Source organism: Geospiza fortis, unplaced genomic scaffold (assembly GCF_000277835.1).
Source record: "Geospiza fortis unplaced genomic scaffold, GeoFor_1.0 scaffold54, whole genome shotgun sequence".
Lineage (NCBI taxonomy): Eukaryota > Metazoa > Chordata > Aves > Passeriformes > Thraupidae > Geospiza > Geospiza fortis.
The window spans coordinates 8,256,086-8,267,800 of record NW_005054301.1 but is presented as its reverse complement, the minus strand read 5'-3'; the positions used below and the strand labels follow the sequence as shown (position 1 = coordinate 8,267,800).

General features: G+C 40.1%; 1 protein-coding gene across 1 annotated transcript; it reads left to right on the top strand.

Moving 5' to 3' along the window:
* The first annotated feature begins 3,664 nt into the window (after positions 1 to 3,664).
* PSMA6 (proteasome 20S subunit alpha 6) lies at positions 3,665 to 10,604 on the top strand. The gene is made up of 6 exons (XM_031065016.1): positions 3,665 to 3,780; positions 4,565 to 4,646; positions 4,808 to 4,963; positions 7,916 to 8,094; positions 8,739 to 8,833; positions 10,402 to 10,604. The coding sequence occupies exons 2-6, from the start codon at positions 4,631 to 4,633 to the stop codon at positions 10,457 to 10,459; spliced, it is 504 nt and encodes a 167-aa protein (XP_030920876.1). The 5' UTR covers positions 3,665 to 3,780; positions 4,565 to 4,630; the 3' UTR covers positions 10,460 to 10,604.
* The last annotated feature ends 1,111 nt before the right edge of the window (positions 10,605 to 11,715 follow it).

Genomic DNA, 11,715 nt, shown 5'->3' with positions numbered 1-11,715 from the left:
TCGTGCCGCCGTGGGGACCCGGGGAAGGGATCCTCGCATGAGATAAGGAAACCTAGAGCCAGAGTGGGCTCTCGAGTGTCCCCTGGCACCGGGAGGGCCTGCTCGGAGCCCTCGGTGTTCCATTTCAGATGCTTGGAGACCAAAGCTGCAGCTCTCCAGAGGCTGTTTAGTCTCCCTTAAGTGTTTCTTTGAGTGAATCTTACCAAGCCTCGGAGCGCTGCGTTTTGGGATCTGTGAGCTATGATAGCTGTTTGAAATGGGATTTGAACTGCCTCAAGCCCTGCATGCCGGAGTGACAAAGTCAGTTCTTGGGTGTAACTCATGCACTTTCTTTTTACACCTGAGTGGCACTTGTTGTGTGGCCTGTGAGATAGCAGCAACCATCCTTTGTTTTCAGGTTTCTTGGAATAATCTGAAGCCAAACTTCAGCTTCTTCTGTAAGCCACTGATTCTGTTATTCCTGTTTTTGCAGTGCACCAGATTGTACAGAAGCACATCCTGGTGCCCCTTGTGCAGGATACAGCCAGCTCAGAGCCTGGCAGGACAGTAGTCTGGGAGTGCCCCTGGAGGAGCCTCCCAGCAGGGACAGATGAACTGTTCTGCATCATCATCCTGATGCTGCTTTCCTCAGCTGCAGTGCCTTCACTGCACATCCCCTGTGTGTTATGTCCGTAAATCCCTATGTTGTCCAGGAAAGGATCTTGCCGGGGTCAGATTGCATTAATTGCCCGTAGCAGCCATATAGTTTTTTTGTGACTGCCCTTGAGTTTTTCTCAGGAAGAAGCCTGTGTGGATTAGGCTTCATGGACAGGTAGCCCACTCTTGAGCAGTCCCTTTTGCAAGGAAGAATTAGGAAGGTGCCTGTACTAGATACCTACATGGGGGTGCTGTCTTATATCTGGAGCATGTGTAATGTTTATTTGTCCCTTATATGTAGGAGTGGTAGGGACAGTGCTTCCTCACACAGGGTTTCAGTGGTTCTGTGGCAGAGGAGTCCTGGGCCCCCACCTTCAGCTGCCCTTAAAACAGGCTGGTTGGTCTGCATCATTTCCCACTGTCTCTGTCACAGTGCTGCTTGTTGGGAATGGTTTCTGCATTCTGTAGCAGAGAGGAAACCGAGCCTTGGTTTTCTGCCTCAGGTGTATTTAGCCAGTAGGTTAATGTAGGAGAAATGTGTGGTACCTCCATACCTTTTAACAGTGTCTTAGAAACAAGTATCTGCATGTGTATTTGAGAGCTTCTGCACACTACCTGAAGCTGTCTTCAAGCTATTTTAAGTATCTATGTGCTATAGGAAGAAAAATATGTAGATGTTAACATCAAGCAAGAATGAGCTCACTTTACTCACAGCCAGGCTGGTAACTCGGGTATGGTGCCACATGGGTGTCCCTGTTTGCCAACATGTAGCCACAGCATGGGCAGAAATCTCATATTTGCTTGCAATCAAATGTCCACATCTAGGTGGTTTTGTTTTGTCTTTGTCTCTTTGCTGGATTAAGGTTAGCTAGGGGCTGTCAAGGATGAGCATGGACATGTGTTGCTCTAAGATTGCCTTAAAACTTGAATTTTTTCTGGAATTTGGCAGTATGGGAACAGAGATTTCCAGCGTAGTGATATTGGACTGAAATGCCTATACTTCATCTTAGGTCTGTCTTCTGCTTCCAAAGCTCAGAAAACTTGTGTGCCTTTGATCTCATGTTAGAAAACTTAACAGTTATTTCACATTACTGTGGTTAAAATCCCTCAGAGCATCAGTGTTCTCTTGCTCCCTGTTAGTTTCAGTCCTCAAAGGTGGTGTTTCTTCTGAGTGGAGTTTTGGGAGGTGAAGAAAATTACTACAGTAAAATTTCTGGCTGTTGCCATGTATTCAGGAACAGCAAGGTGCTGCTTTTTTCAGAGTAAATGTCTGCAGTGCTGCTGAAATATTTACATAGCAGTAAACAGTGTATAGCACTAGCAACTTGGATTTGTTACATTGTAAGAGCCACTTCACCTTTTGGCTTGTTTCCTTGAAAACTGAGCAGTGGAGGTGGTAATCAGGGGCTGCAGTTTCTCAAGCCTGGTTGTTGGGAGTTGTGAGCAAAAACTAGTTTGTGGTAGGCATCTATTCCTACTGCCACCTGTGGTCACAGAACCACAGAGTGGCTGAGATTAGGTGGGCCCTCTGGAGATTGTCGGGCCCCAAGCCCCTGCCCAAAGAGGCCCACGTAGAGCTGGATGCCCAGGAGTGTTTCCAGATGGGTTTTACAGGCAGCCTGTTCCAGTGCTCAGTCACCATCACAGTAAAACGTGTTTTCAGGTATTGGACCCTCCTGTTTCAGTTTGTTCCAGTCACCTCTGATATGGTCCTGTCACTGGGCATCAGTGAAAACAGGCTGGCTCTGTCCATCTGCTTTACACCCTGCCTTCAGGTGGTTGTGCAGATAAGTAGACAAGTGGTGCAAAGTCTGTGCTCGGGGCTTCGGGCATGGCCAGTTTGCAGGCAGTGCTGGCTCCTGTCTTACTGGGGTTTGTGCTCTGCTGCAGGCTGGCACTCATCACCCCAGGTGGGCACAGTTGTGCAGAGCGAAAGGGGGAACATGCTTTATGGCACGTTGGGTAACCAGTAAATCGGTAAAGAGTAAATGCTAAAATAAATAAATAAATAAATAGTCAATAAGTAAATAGTAAATGCTCTGATGACTGAGAGTAGTAAATACAATGCCATAAATACACCACAGTGAGCCCTTCCTTAACAATGACTCTGCAGATTGAACATTAATATCCAAGGTTTGATTTTTTTTTTCATCTTCAGATTATTACTCCTCTGTTGTGCAATCTCTTCTATACATCTGAGTGCAGCTTTTAAAATAGCCAAGTTTCTTGCTCCTTATTTTAAGATAGTTTTAGCGATTTACTATGCTGTTTGTAGACGTGTTCTAAATTCTGGGTTCACGTGCATAGCTAACAAAAAAACTCACCTACATTTAGCTGCTGTGTGAAACTTACCACTCAGCCAGATATTAGGAATGTCTGAATGTTTATCAAATATTGCCAGGTTTTTTAAGTTCTTGTGCCTAAGGCTTTTGAAACCATCAATCAGGAGAAATTTATTTAATGGATAATTTCATGACTGTTACTTTAGTGTTTGCTTCTTAATCCATTGTACTTACATGAACAACACTATTTAATTGGCATCTGTGTAGCTTTCACTATATAAAGTGAAGAAAAGCATTGCAGTGTTTGAATGTCAAGTCAGAAAATATGATAATTAAAACCTGCCTCCTGTGGCATCTTGCCAGTTTTCATCTATATCAGTAAAAAATTAGGAAATAAGTTTACATCCTTTAAAATACTAAAATTCATGTCAAGAATTCTGTAAGAATTTATGGTTACTGTAGATTAAGGTTGGACAATTTTGGTCAAGTTCAGAACAGCCTTTTTGTTCTAAAACTTATTCTGTTGCTGTTAAGCTTGAATTGAGTCAAATTAGAAGAAACATTTGAAGGAAGCAGTGACAGTGGTTTTGTGAAGAGAGTCAATGCACATTGTACTAAAGGACAAGATCTTAAGGACACAAAGTGTTGCACAAGTATTAAAGTATTAAAAGGCCATCAATTAGTGGGATTCATGCATTGGGGGGAATTGTTACTTGTACTAGTGTCTCTGACACAAGTTTTTTATTAACGTTTGTGTCTTTTTCTAGAATATGCATTTAAGGCCATAAACCAAGGTGGACTTACATCTGTAGCTGTTCGTGGGAAAGACTCTGCAGTAATTGTAACACAGAAGAAAGTACCTGTAAGTAGTCTGTTTTTGAGGGGAGGTCTGGAAGGAGAGGAGAAAAAAAGATGGGGTGAGACTCAGCAATACTGATATTATTCTTATTAGCACTGACATAAATTGCTATTTGAACTGAATATATAATTATCATTCTGCTTATTACAAGTTCTAGCTCCATGTAGTGCTAAACTGTATATTTTCTCACTAAGTATTGCTATATTGGTTTTCTCTGTAGTTGTTGAAGGTATAAATTTAAAATATAAGTTGACCCTGCTGTATTGAGCATGCATTCATTGCTTTGGCTTGTAAAGGCTGAGTTGTCCATAACCAGTTCTCTGATTCCTTGAATTTCTGCTGAGAAAATATTATACCAATAGCACATAGAGCATGTGCTGTTTTTCATAGGATTTTGTGAGTGTTTCAGCTCAGTGGTGATGTACTGTTGAAAAAGGGGGGAAATTCTTTTATGTTTGAAGGGCAGCATGCAATAAGAGAGCAAGCTTTTGTATGAGTTCTCAAAGTTTTATCAGAGGGAAAAGGACTGTGATATTGATCATGTTCTTGTTGTTCTCCTTCTCCAGATCTGTGGTTTTATTCTTCCCTGTTTTCCAATTTCTTCCTTTGCATGCCTACAACAGTAAAAATTGGAAAGCCTGAAAGACAATTTGTAGCTATTATGGATCCTTTTGGGCTCTTCTGTAAAAACCAGAGGATTCAGAATTTGGGGTTTTTTTTGTTTGTTTGTTTTCTTTTTACTTCAGGGACAGTGTTTGCTATTACATTATTTCTGTTTCCTCTTTAGGACAAGTTACTGGATTCCAACACAGTGACTCATTTATTCAAGATTACTGAAAATATTGGTTGTGTGATGACAGGAATGACAGGTATTTAATTCACCAATCTGGTGAATTGGAGAACTTACCTAGTTCTCATGAGTATATTTAAAGACAATGTAAAGTTGGACCTGGAATTTATATTCTTAGGCAGTGCTAGAAATACAGATGGTACACATTCAGTGGAATTAATATTAGTTCTTTTTGTCTAGCTGACAGCAGATCCCAGGTGCAGAGAGCCCGCTATGAGGCTGCTAACTGGAAGTACAAGTATGGATATGACATCCCTGTGGATATGCTGTGTAAAAGGATTGCAGATATTTCTCAGGTCTATACACAGAATGCTGAAATGAGGCCCCTGGGTTGCTGTAAGTACAGTGTATGAAAATGATCTTTACTGTTTCTTCTCTAAGTTTGCAAATTCATATGTAAGAAATTCTCACCCATTTTCAAAATGAGTGAGGGGGATGAACAGCTGAATGAGAGAGCAGTGTTGCAGGTCTTGAACTGGAGCCCTGATTTTACCACTAACTCAGCATTTGAAATAATGTAGCCTCTCTGATACTATTTCACTTAGATTTTGGGGGACCTGATGTGTTTGCACTGTGCAGTGATATCTGTGAGAAGGAGATGCTCTTTGTAACTGTGTCTGTTTGTGGTGGTTTGACCCTAGATGGGTGCCAAGTGTCTGCAGAAGTCTCTTCATCACTTCTTTCCTCAGCTAGACATAGAAGAGAAAAAATATCATGGAAGGCTTTTGGGTCAAGATAAGGGCAGGGAGGGATCACTCACCAATTACCACCATGGGCAAAACAGATCCACCTTGGGGAAATTAACTGAATTTTTTAACAAGCAAATAAAAATAGGATGTTGAGTAGTAAAACTAAATCTTCAAAACATTTTCCCCCTACCTCCTTCACAGATTTAACTTTATTCCTGGTTCTGTACCTCTCCCACAGTGACACAGGGAGATAGGAAGGGGGTCTGTGGTCAGTACATACTGCATTGTTTCTGCTGCTACATCTTCCTCAGGAGGAGGACTCCTCGTGCTCCTCCTGTGCTCCAGTGTGTCTCCCATGGGAGACAGTGCTCCAGGAACTTCTCCAAAGTGAGGCTGCAGTTCTTCACAAACTGCTCCAGCAAGGAGCCCACCTTATGTGGGGTGCAGTCCTGCAGGAACAGGCTGCTCCAGTGTGGACTCCTTTTTCCACAGCATCACTGGTCCTGCCAGAAGCCTGTCCCAGGACAGGCTCCACTTGGGGCCACAGCCTCCTCCAGGCATCCACAGGCTCCAGTGTGGGCTCCTCCAGGGCCTGCAGGTGGATGTCTCTCCACCATGGATGTCCATGGGCTGCAGGGCCACAACTGCCTCACCATGGTCTTCACCACAGGCTGCAGGGGAATCTCAGCTCCAGCAGCTCCTTCCCTCCATCATTTGCCTCAGTGCCTCCAAAGTTGTCCCTCTCACATATTCTCAGTCCTCTCTTCTCTCTCTGCAATTTCCTTTTTTTTTTTTTTTTTCTTTCTTAAATACATTTTCCCAGAGGCACTACCACCACTGTGGATGGGCTTGGCCTGAGCCAGCTGCAGGTTGGTCTTGGAGCCAGCTGGCTTCAGCTCCTCACAGGGGAAGCTTCTGGCAGCTTCTCACAGCAGCCAGCTCTGCAGCCCTCTCACTACCAAAACCTTGCCATGCAAGCCCAGTGCACTGTGTCTGGGTAAACAGCACTGTTAAAAGAGAGAGATGGAGAGTGCAGTTATCTTTGTGCAGGTTTTGTGGCTTTTTTATCTAAGTAGTATATATAGGACAGATTTACAAAATTTTTTCTCCTAACTTAGCTATCGTATATATGATGTATAGGAAAAGGTGTCTAAAATATTTGCCTTGCAAATATTTCTACATGTCTTGTTTTATAACAGCAAGTGCAGCTTAAAAAGAAGTTGTGTGTTGAGTCATTTTTTGTAGATGTTACTGGTCATCTGTGTGTTCTGGGGTTGGTTCTGACTTGTGTTTTCTCTTACATTTGGCCATAAGCAAATTATAAACATACTGTTAGGCTGTTCAGGAACTGAGGTAAAACACTTAACAGGTTTCCTCAATTACTTTTTCATTAAACATTCTGTCTGAGTTTCTTTTTGATTGGTTGGGTTTTGGGTTTTGTTTGTTTTTTTTTTTTTAAGGAGAATAGTTTCAGAATTGATGAATCACTTCTCGTAATCATAGTAGGCACTAAGACTTCTCACTAAAGAAGTCACATTTAGAGTTGCACCACAGTTTCCATGATGGGGCAATTCTCCTATGCTTGTGTGCTTGTAATTTTCAGGAAAGATTGTTTCTTTCTTCCCTTGGCATTTCCCATGCCTTGATACTGCTGGAAATTCCTTTTTTAAAATACATGAATAAAAATGCATTTTTCTTTACTTCCCTTAGCCTTTTTGAAAATATGAGGGGATTTTTTTTTCTGTTTTAGTAATAACTGCTCAGAAGTTTAGCATCTCTAACTACTAGTTAAAAGTTACACAAGTGTAAAGTGAAAGTAATTGAAAATCATGACCTTGTTCTGTTTTGGGTTTTTATTGCAAGTATTGGTTTTGACTTTTTTTTTAATATGCATATTGAGACAATGCAGCTGTAAATCAAGAAGTGAGGGTGAACACTTGAATTTCAGTGATGTGGTCAGTTTGTGTTACTTGAAAACTGTCCAGCTTCACAACACTTAGTCAGATGATCTTCAAGGACTCAGTTATGTCCTGATATTTCCACTTTTCATTTCAGATTTTTTTTTAATTTAAAGAGGAAAAGGTATGTAATGCACTGTTTTTCAGGGTTACAAACAAGAAATCTAAATTTGATCTTTTAATATTTCCATTCATTTCAGTGTGTTTGTAAAGTTGCTTTCTAGTAAAAGGCACGTGGTAATTGAAATATTGTTTACATATTTGTGTCGTATAACACAGGATGTGAGCTGTGGCTTGGTAAACTTTCTAACAGGATAAAACTTTTGTATTTCCTGACTTTATCGTTCTCTACACACTGAGCATGGCAAAAATGTTTGTATGTTCAATGAGAATGCCTTCTTTGGGAATGACAGAAATATAGTTTCTGCTGAACTGGGTTGTACATCTGGTAATGAGATGCTGGTAAGAAATGGCAAATTAGAGATAAAAAGCAAATCACAGCTCCAGGTATGGCACTGATTCCCAAAGATGTACTGCTGTGCATCAGGTTTTTTCACAGAGAGGACTATCCATTCTGTCCTTCAGTGGAATTAAATTGCTAAAATGGGGAAAATAATCAATTAACAAATTTTCTCTTCAAGGTATGATTTTGATTGGTATTGATGAAGAACACGGCCCTCAGGTGTACAAGTGTGATCCAGCAGGTTACTATTGTGGATTCAAGGCCACAGCTGCAGGAGTTAAACAGACAGAGTCAACCAGTTTTCTTGAAAAGAAAGTAAAGAAGAAATTTGATTGGACATATGAACAAACAGTAGAGGTAGGCCAGCAGAAGGAAATTAAAATTTGTTTAAAGTATTTTTAATGAATATGCTGCATGTAGGCTTGCAATGCAGAGAAATGTTGTTAGGCATTTCCTCATTCCCTACAGTTCTGTATTGCTGCCAGAGCAAATACAGCTATTCCAACCAGAAAATCATTTGAAGCTATTCTGCAAGTATTTGAATGGTCATTTAATCTGCTTTTTTTGCTTTATGTTAGCTGAAGCTGATTCTATAATTGTAGCACTCCCACTGTAGCTGGTGTTTGGTTATTACAGTGCTTGATTTTGGGGATACCAGTATGACTTAACTTTTAGTGACATTTAAAATAATCTTCATATTAGAAGGTATTTCAAACAGTATCTTTGCATGATAAAAGGTTTTGGTTTTGTTGTGTCTTTTTCTGCTATGAAAACATGTCCCTTTGCTTTTTGTAGATTGGGCTTTTTAGGGAGAGGACTGGAGAGGGGCTGTATTCTGTAGCAAGGGGAAGCTATTTGGAATTTCTAAGCTCAGATTTTGAAGTGAGAGGAAGTAACTTTAAATCAGAAGGAAGGATAGTTGTTAATGCTATGTCTATTAAGAGAAAAAAAAAAGAATTTGTGCTTTCTTTCTAATGATAGGGTTTTTTTTCATCTTCCAGACAGCAATAACATGCCTGTCTACTGTACTATCCATCGATTTCAAACCTTCAGAAATAGAAGTTGGTGTAGTCACGGTGGAAAATCCTAAGTTCAGGTAAGCAATCAGTGTTGATAAAATTTGGTGTGTTTCTCTGATTATGTGCAATTAGTTTTACCTTCTAGTGTAATTGTAAATTGAGAAAAATAGATAAATTTAAGAGATTGAAGTTTTGAAGGGTTTTTTACTTGTAATTCTTCAAAATGTGTAGGGGTAGAAAACTGTGTAAAAAGAATAATGCAGTTTTAAAATGTGTGACATGGTTAAGGGGTTTAGTAGAGAAAAGCGATCTCTTTCGTGTCTTAAAAGGGTATGGCTTTCTGTGATGATTGAAATGTTGTTACATCTGGTCTAGATGTGTTTTCATGCTTAGAAGCGTAACAATTTTTCATAGTAATGGTATCTGGAGTCCACTTCTAAATCATGGTCATACTAACTAATGCAGTAAAGTCTGGTTTATATTATGGAATATTTACAAGTCCCTTAAATTATTCTTTTTCTAAAATGAATCTTTAAATTATTCTTGCTCATATTTTATTTGTTAGCATTTCTTAACATCTAAAATATGTAGTTAATAGATTATGGACTTGTATAGTTTGAAAAGCTGTATTTAAGTTTGGTAAGGTTAAAAGATCATGGATTTAAAAAATCACTAGTGATTTGAAAGGGGCTGAACTATCTACTTTCCAAGTGCTCTGCAGTCCCATCTAGCATGAGAGCAAGGCACCTGCTATTTCTTCTCTCCTCCATTATTGCCTGCAGCACGCTCTGTGCCCCAGGATCACCTGGGTAGTGTATCAAGGCAGTGCCTGGGAGTCTTCCAGCTGAGGGCAGGAAAGCTTTGTGTGGGATACAGTGTACTTGGCAGCCTGCTCACAGCACAGTGTATAGTAGCTGCAGGAGTATGCATGGATGTGGGAGAAAAACTTTGGGGGAGTTTTTATAATGCAAAAGAGCCCTCCAGGTGTTTAGCCCTTACCTAAAATTTAGGTAAGTCTGGCTTGCTGCAGAAGGATTCAGTTATTTCTGTTTTAGTCTTTAATTGAGGGGTTTTTTGAGTTTTTTATTTAAAAAGAAGAGAGGAACAGTAAAATTGGGAACAAAGTCTGCTGTTACTTTAGTCCGACTACTTGGTAAGTGGGGACTGAAGAGAGTCTTCAAACCTGTGGGTCCTACGGGTTCAGTCTTTTAAGTGCTTCCTTCCTAATGTTTTTAAGGTGGACATGGTGATGGTGGGTGGTTTTGTATTTGGTGGTGTGTGCTGAGGACAACAGAGCAGCACAGTGTTTGTGAGAAAGCACACAGGAGCTGCATGAACCCTTTTCTCCTGCCACTCAAGGGATCAAGCTACCTTCTCACTAGGTCTCAACTTGCAAATGCATTACTCATGAAGAATTACCTGTTGTTTTTCTGTCATTTGTTACCTCCTTGCTCTCTAGTGCCTTTGATTCTTCCTTTATTTTTCAAGAGAATTGGAATGTCAGCCTGTGGCACTGGCAGCAAGGCTTTAAAGGGCAGAAAGATGCATTGCTGTAAAACTTATTTGTATAGATATTAGGTTGTAATATTGGAGCTTAAGGGGAAGAATCATTTAAGCTATTTAAGATTTCTTTTTGTTCTTTCAGGATCCTTACAGAAGCAGAGATTGATGTGCACCTTGTAGCTCTGGCAGAGAGAGACTAATTAGCATTCCCATTTCCATTGTCTGTGCTTCTGGCCAGGATGTTTGGTGAAAAGAAAACAATAATGGTTTTAGATTATGGGTGGGAAACAGTGTTCACTATATGATGTATTTTACTCTGTACAAATAAAACAGAGGTTTTTGAAATTCTTGGTGTCTCCTTTCAATGTTATTTTTTAAACTTCCAATTCTATGAAATTGTCATCAAGATGCTTGATGACTTTTAGTGTTTCTGTGGTAATTGCCTGCCTTTTAATTGTATTTTAAGAGAAATTTTATGCTCTGAGCTGTATTTTCCATCTGAGCTATTTGGCTCTTTGTGTAAAGTTAATATCAGTTTTTGTGGTGTGTATGTCTTGAGATAATTCCTACATTCATGTTTGTTCTCTCCATGGCCTGATGTTGAAAGCCTTACAGCATTACTGGTTTAACTGTGGGGAAGTTAGGAAGACCTTATTTGCTCAGGTTTATATGAGGATATAAGGCAAAAGCAGAAGGAAAAATCTTGAGCTGTGAGTCTGAGTCCAGTCCTTTGGACTGATTTATTTGTGGTGCATGTATTGGATTTAAGAGATGTCTTCTGTAATTAAACAGCTCTGAAGCTGACAATTATTTAGGGAAAATACTCTGTGTGTAGTGTACTTTGGGATTTTGGCTTAGTCACCTACCAGTTTTTGAGGCTTTGGGCAGTGTTGGGGCTAGACAGGGCCAATAGACCGAGTCCTTGAACAGGAAGGTCTCTGGGAAGCAATTGTTGCTCCTTCAGATGTTTTGGGTTTGGAGAAGAGACTGCAAAAACTTGAAGGTGAAAAATAACCTTTTTGTTTTGCTTCAATTGAAGAGGTTTCAGCCTCAGCAGTAAACAGGGAGATGATGAAGTTGTGAGGGAGGAGGCACTGAGGAGAAAGGGGAGATTACCAGGCAGTTTTAGTTGTTGCACACAAATCTCCTTGAAAGAATTCCACTTTAATGCAGCATAACTCCTTACCTTCATTCCTTCTCTGTGGATGTCTCATATTGGCTTTAATTATTCCAAAATTCTCTTTGATTTTTTTCAAGGCATTTGGGAAAGGCCTCATAAGTTGTCAGAAACTGAGATTGGTTAATTTCTTTCTTCATGCTTTACAGTTAAAGCCCCTTGAATATGTATTTTTCAAGTTCATTGTAGTAAAGAAGCTGCAGTTCAGTGTTTGGTGGCTTCAATAAAGGATAATGCTAACCTTATGTCATAACTGAGTTGAGGAGAATCAGATGTATA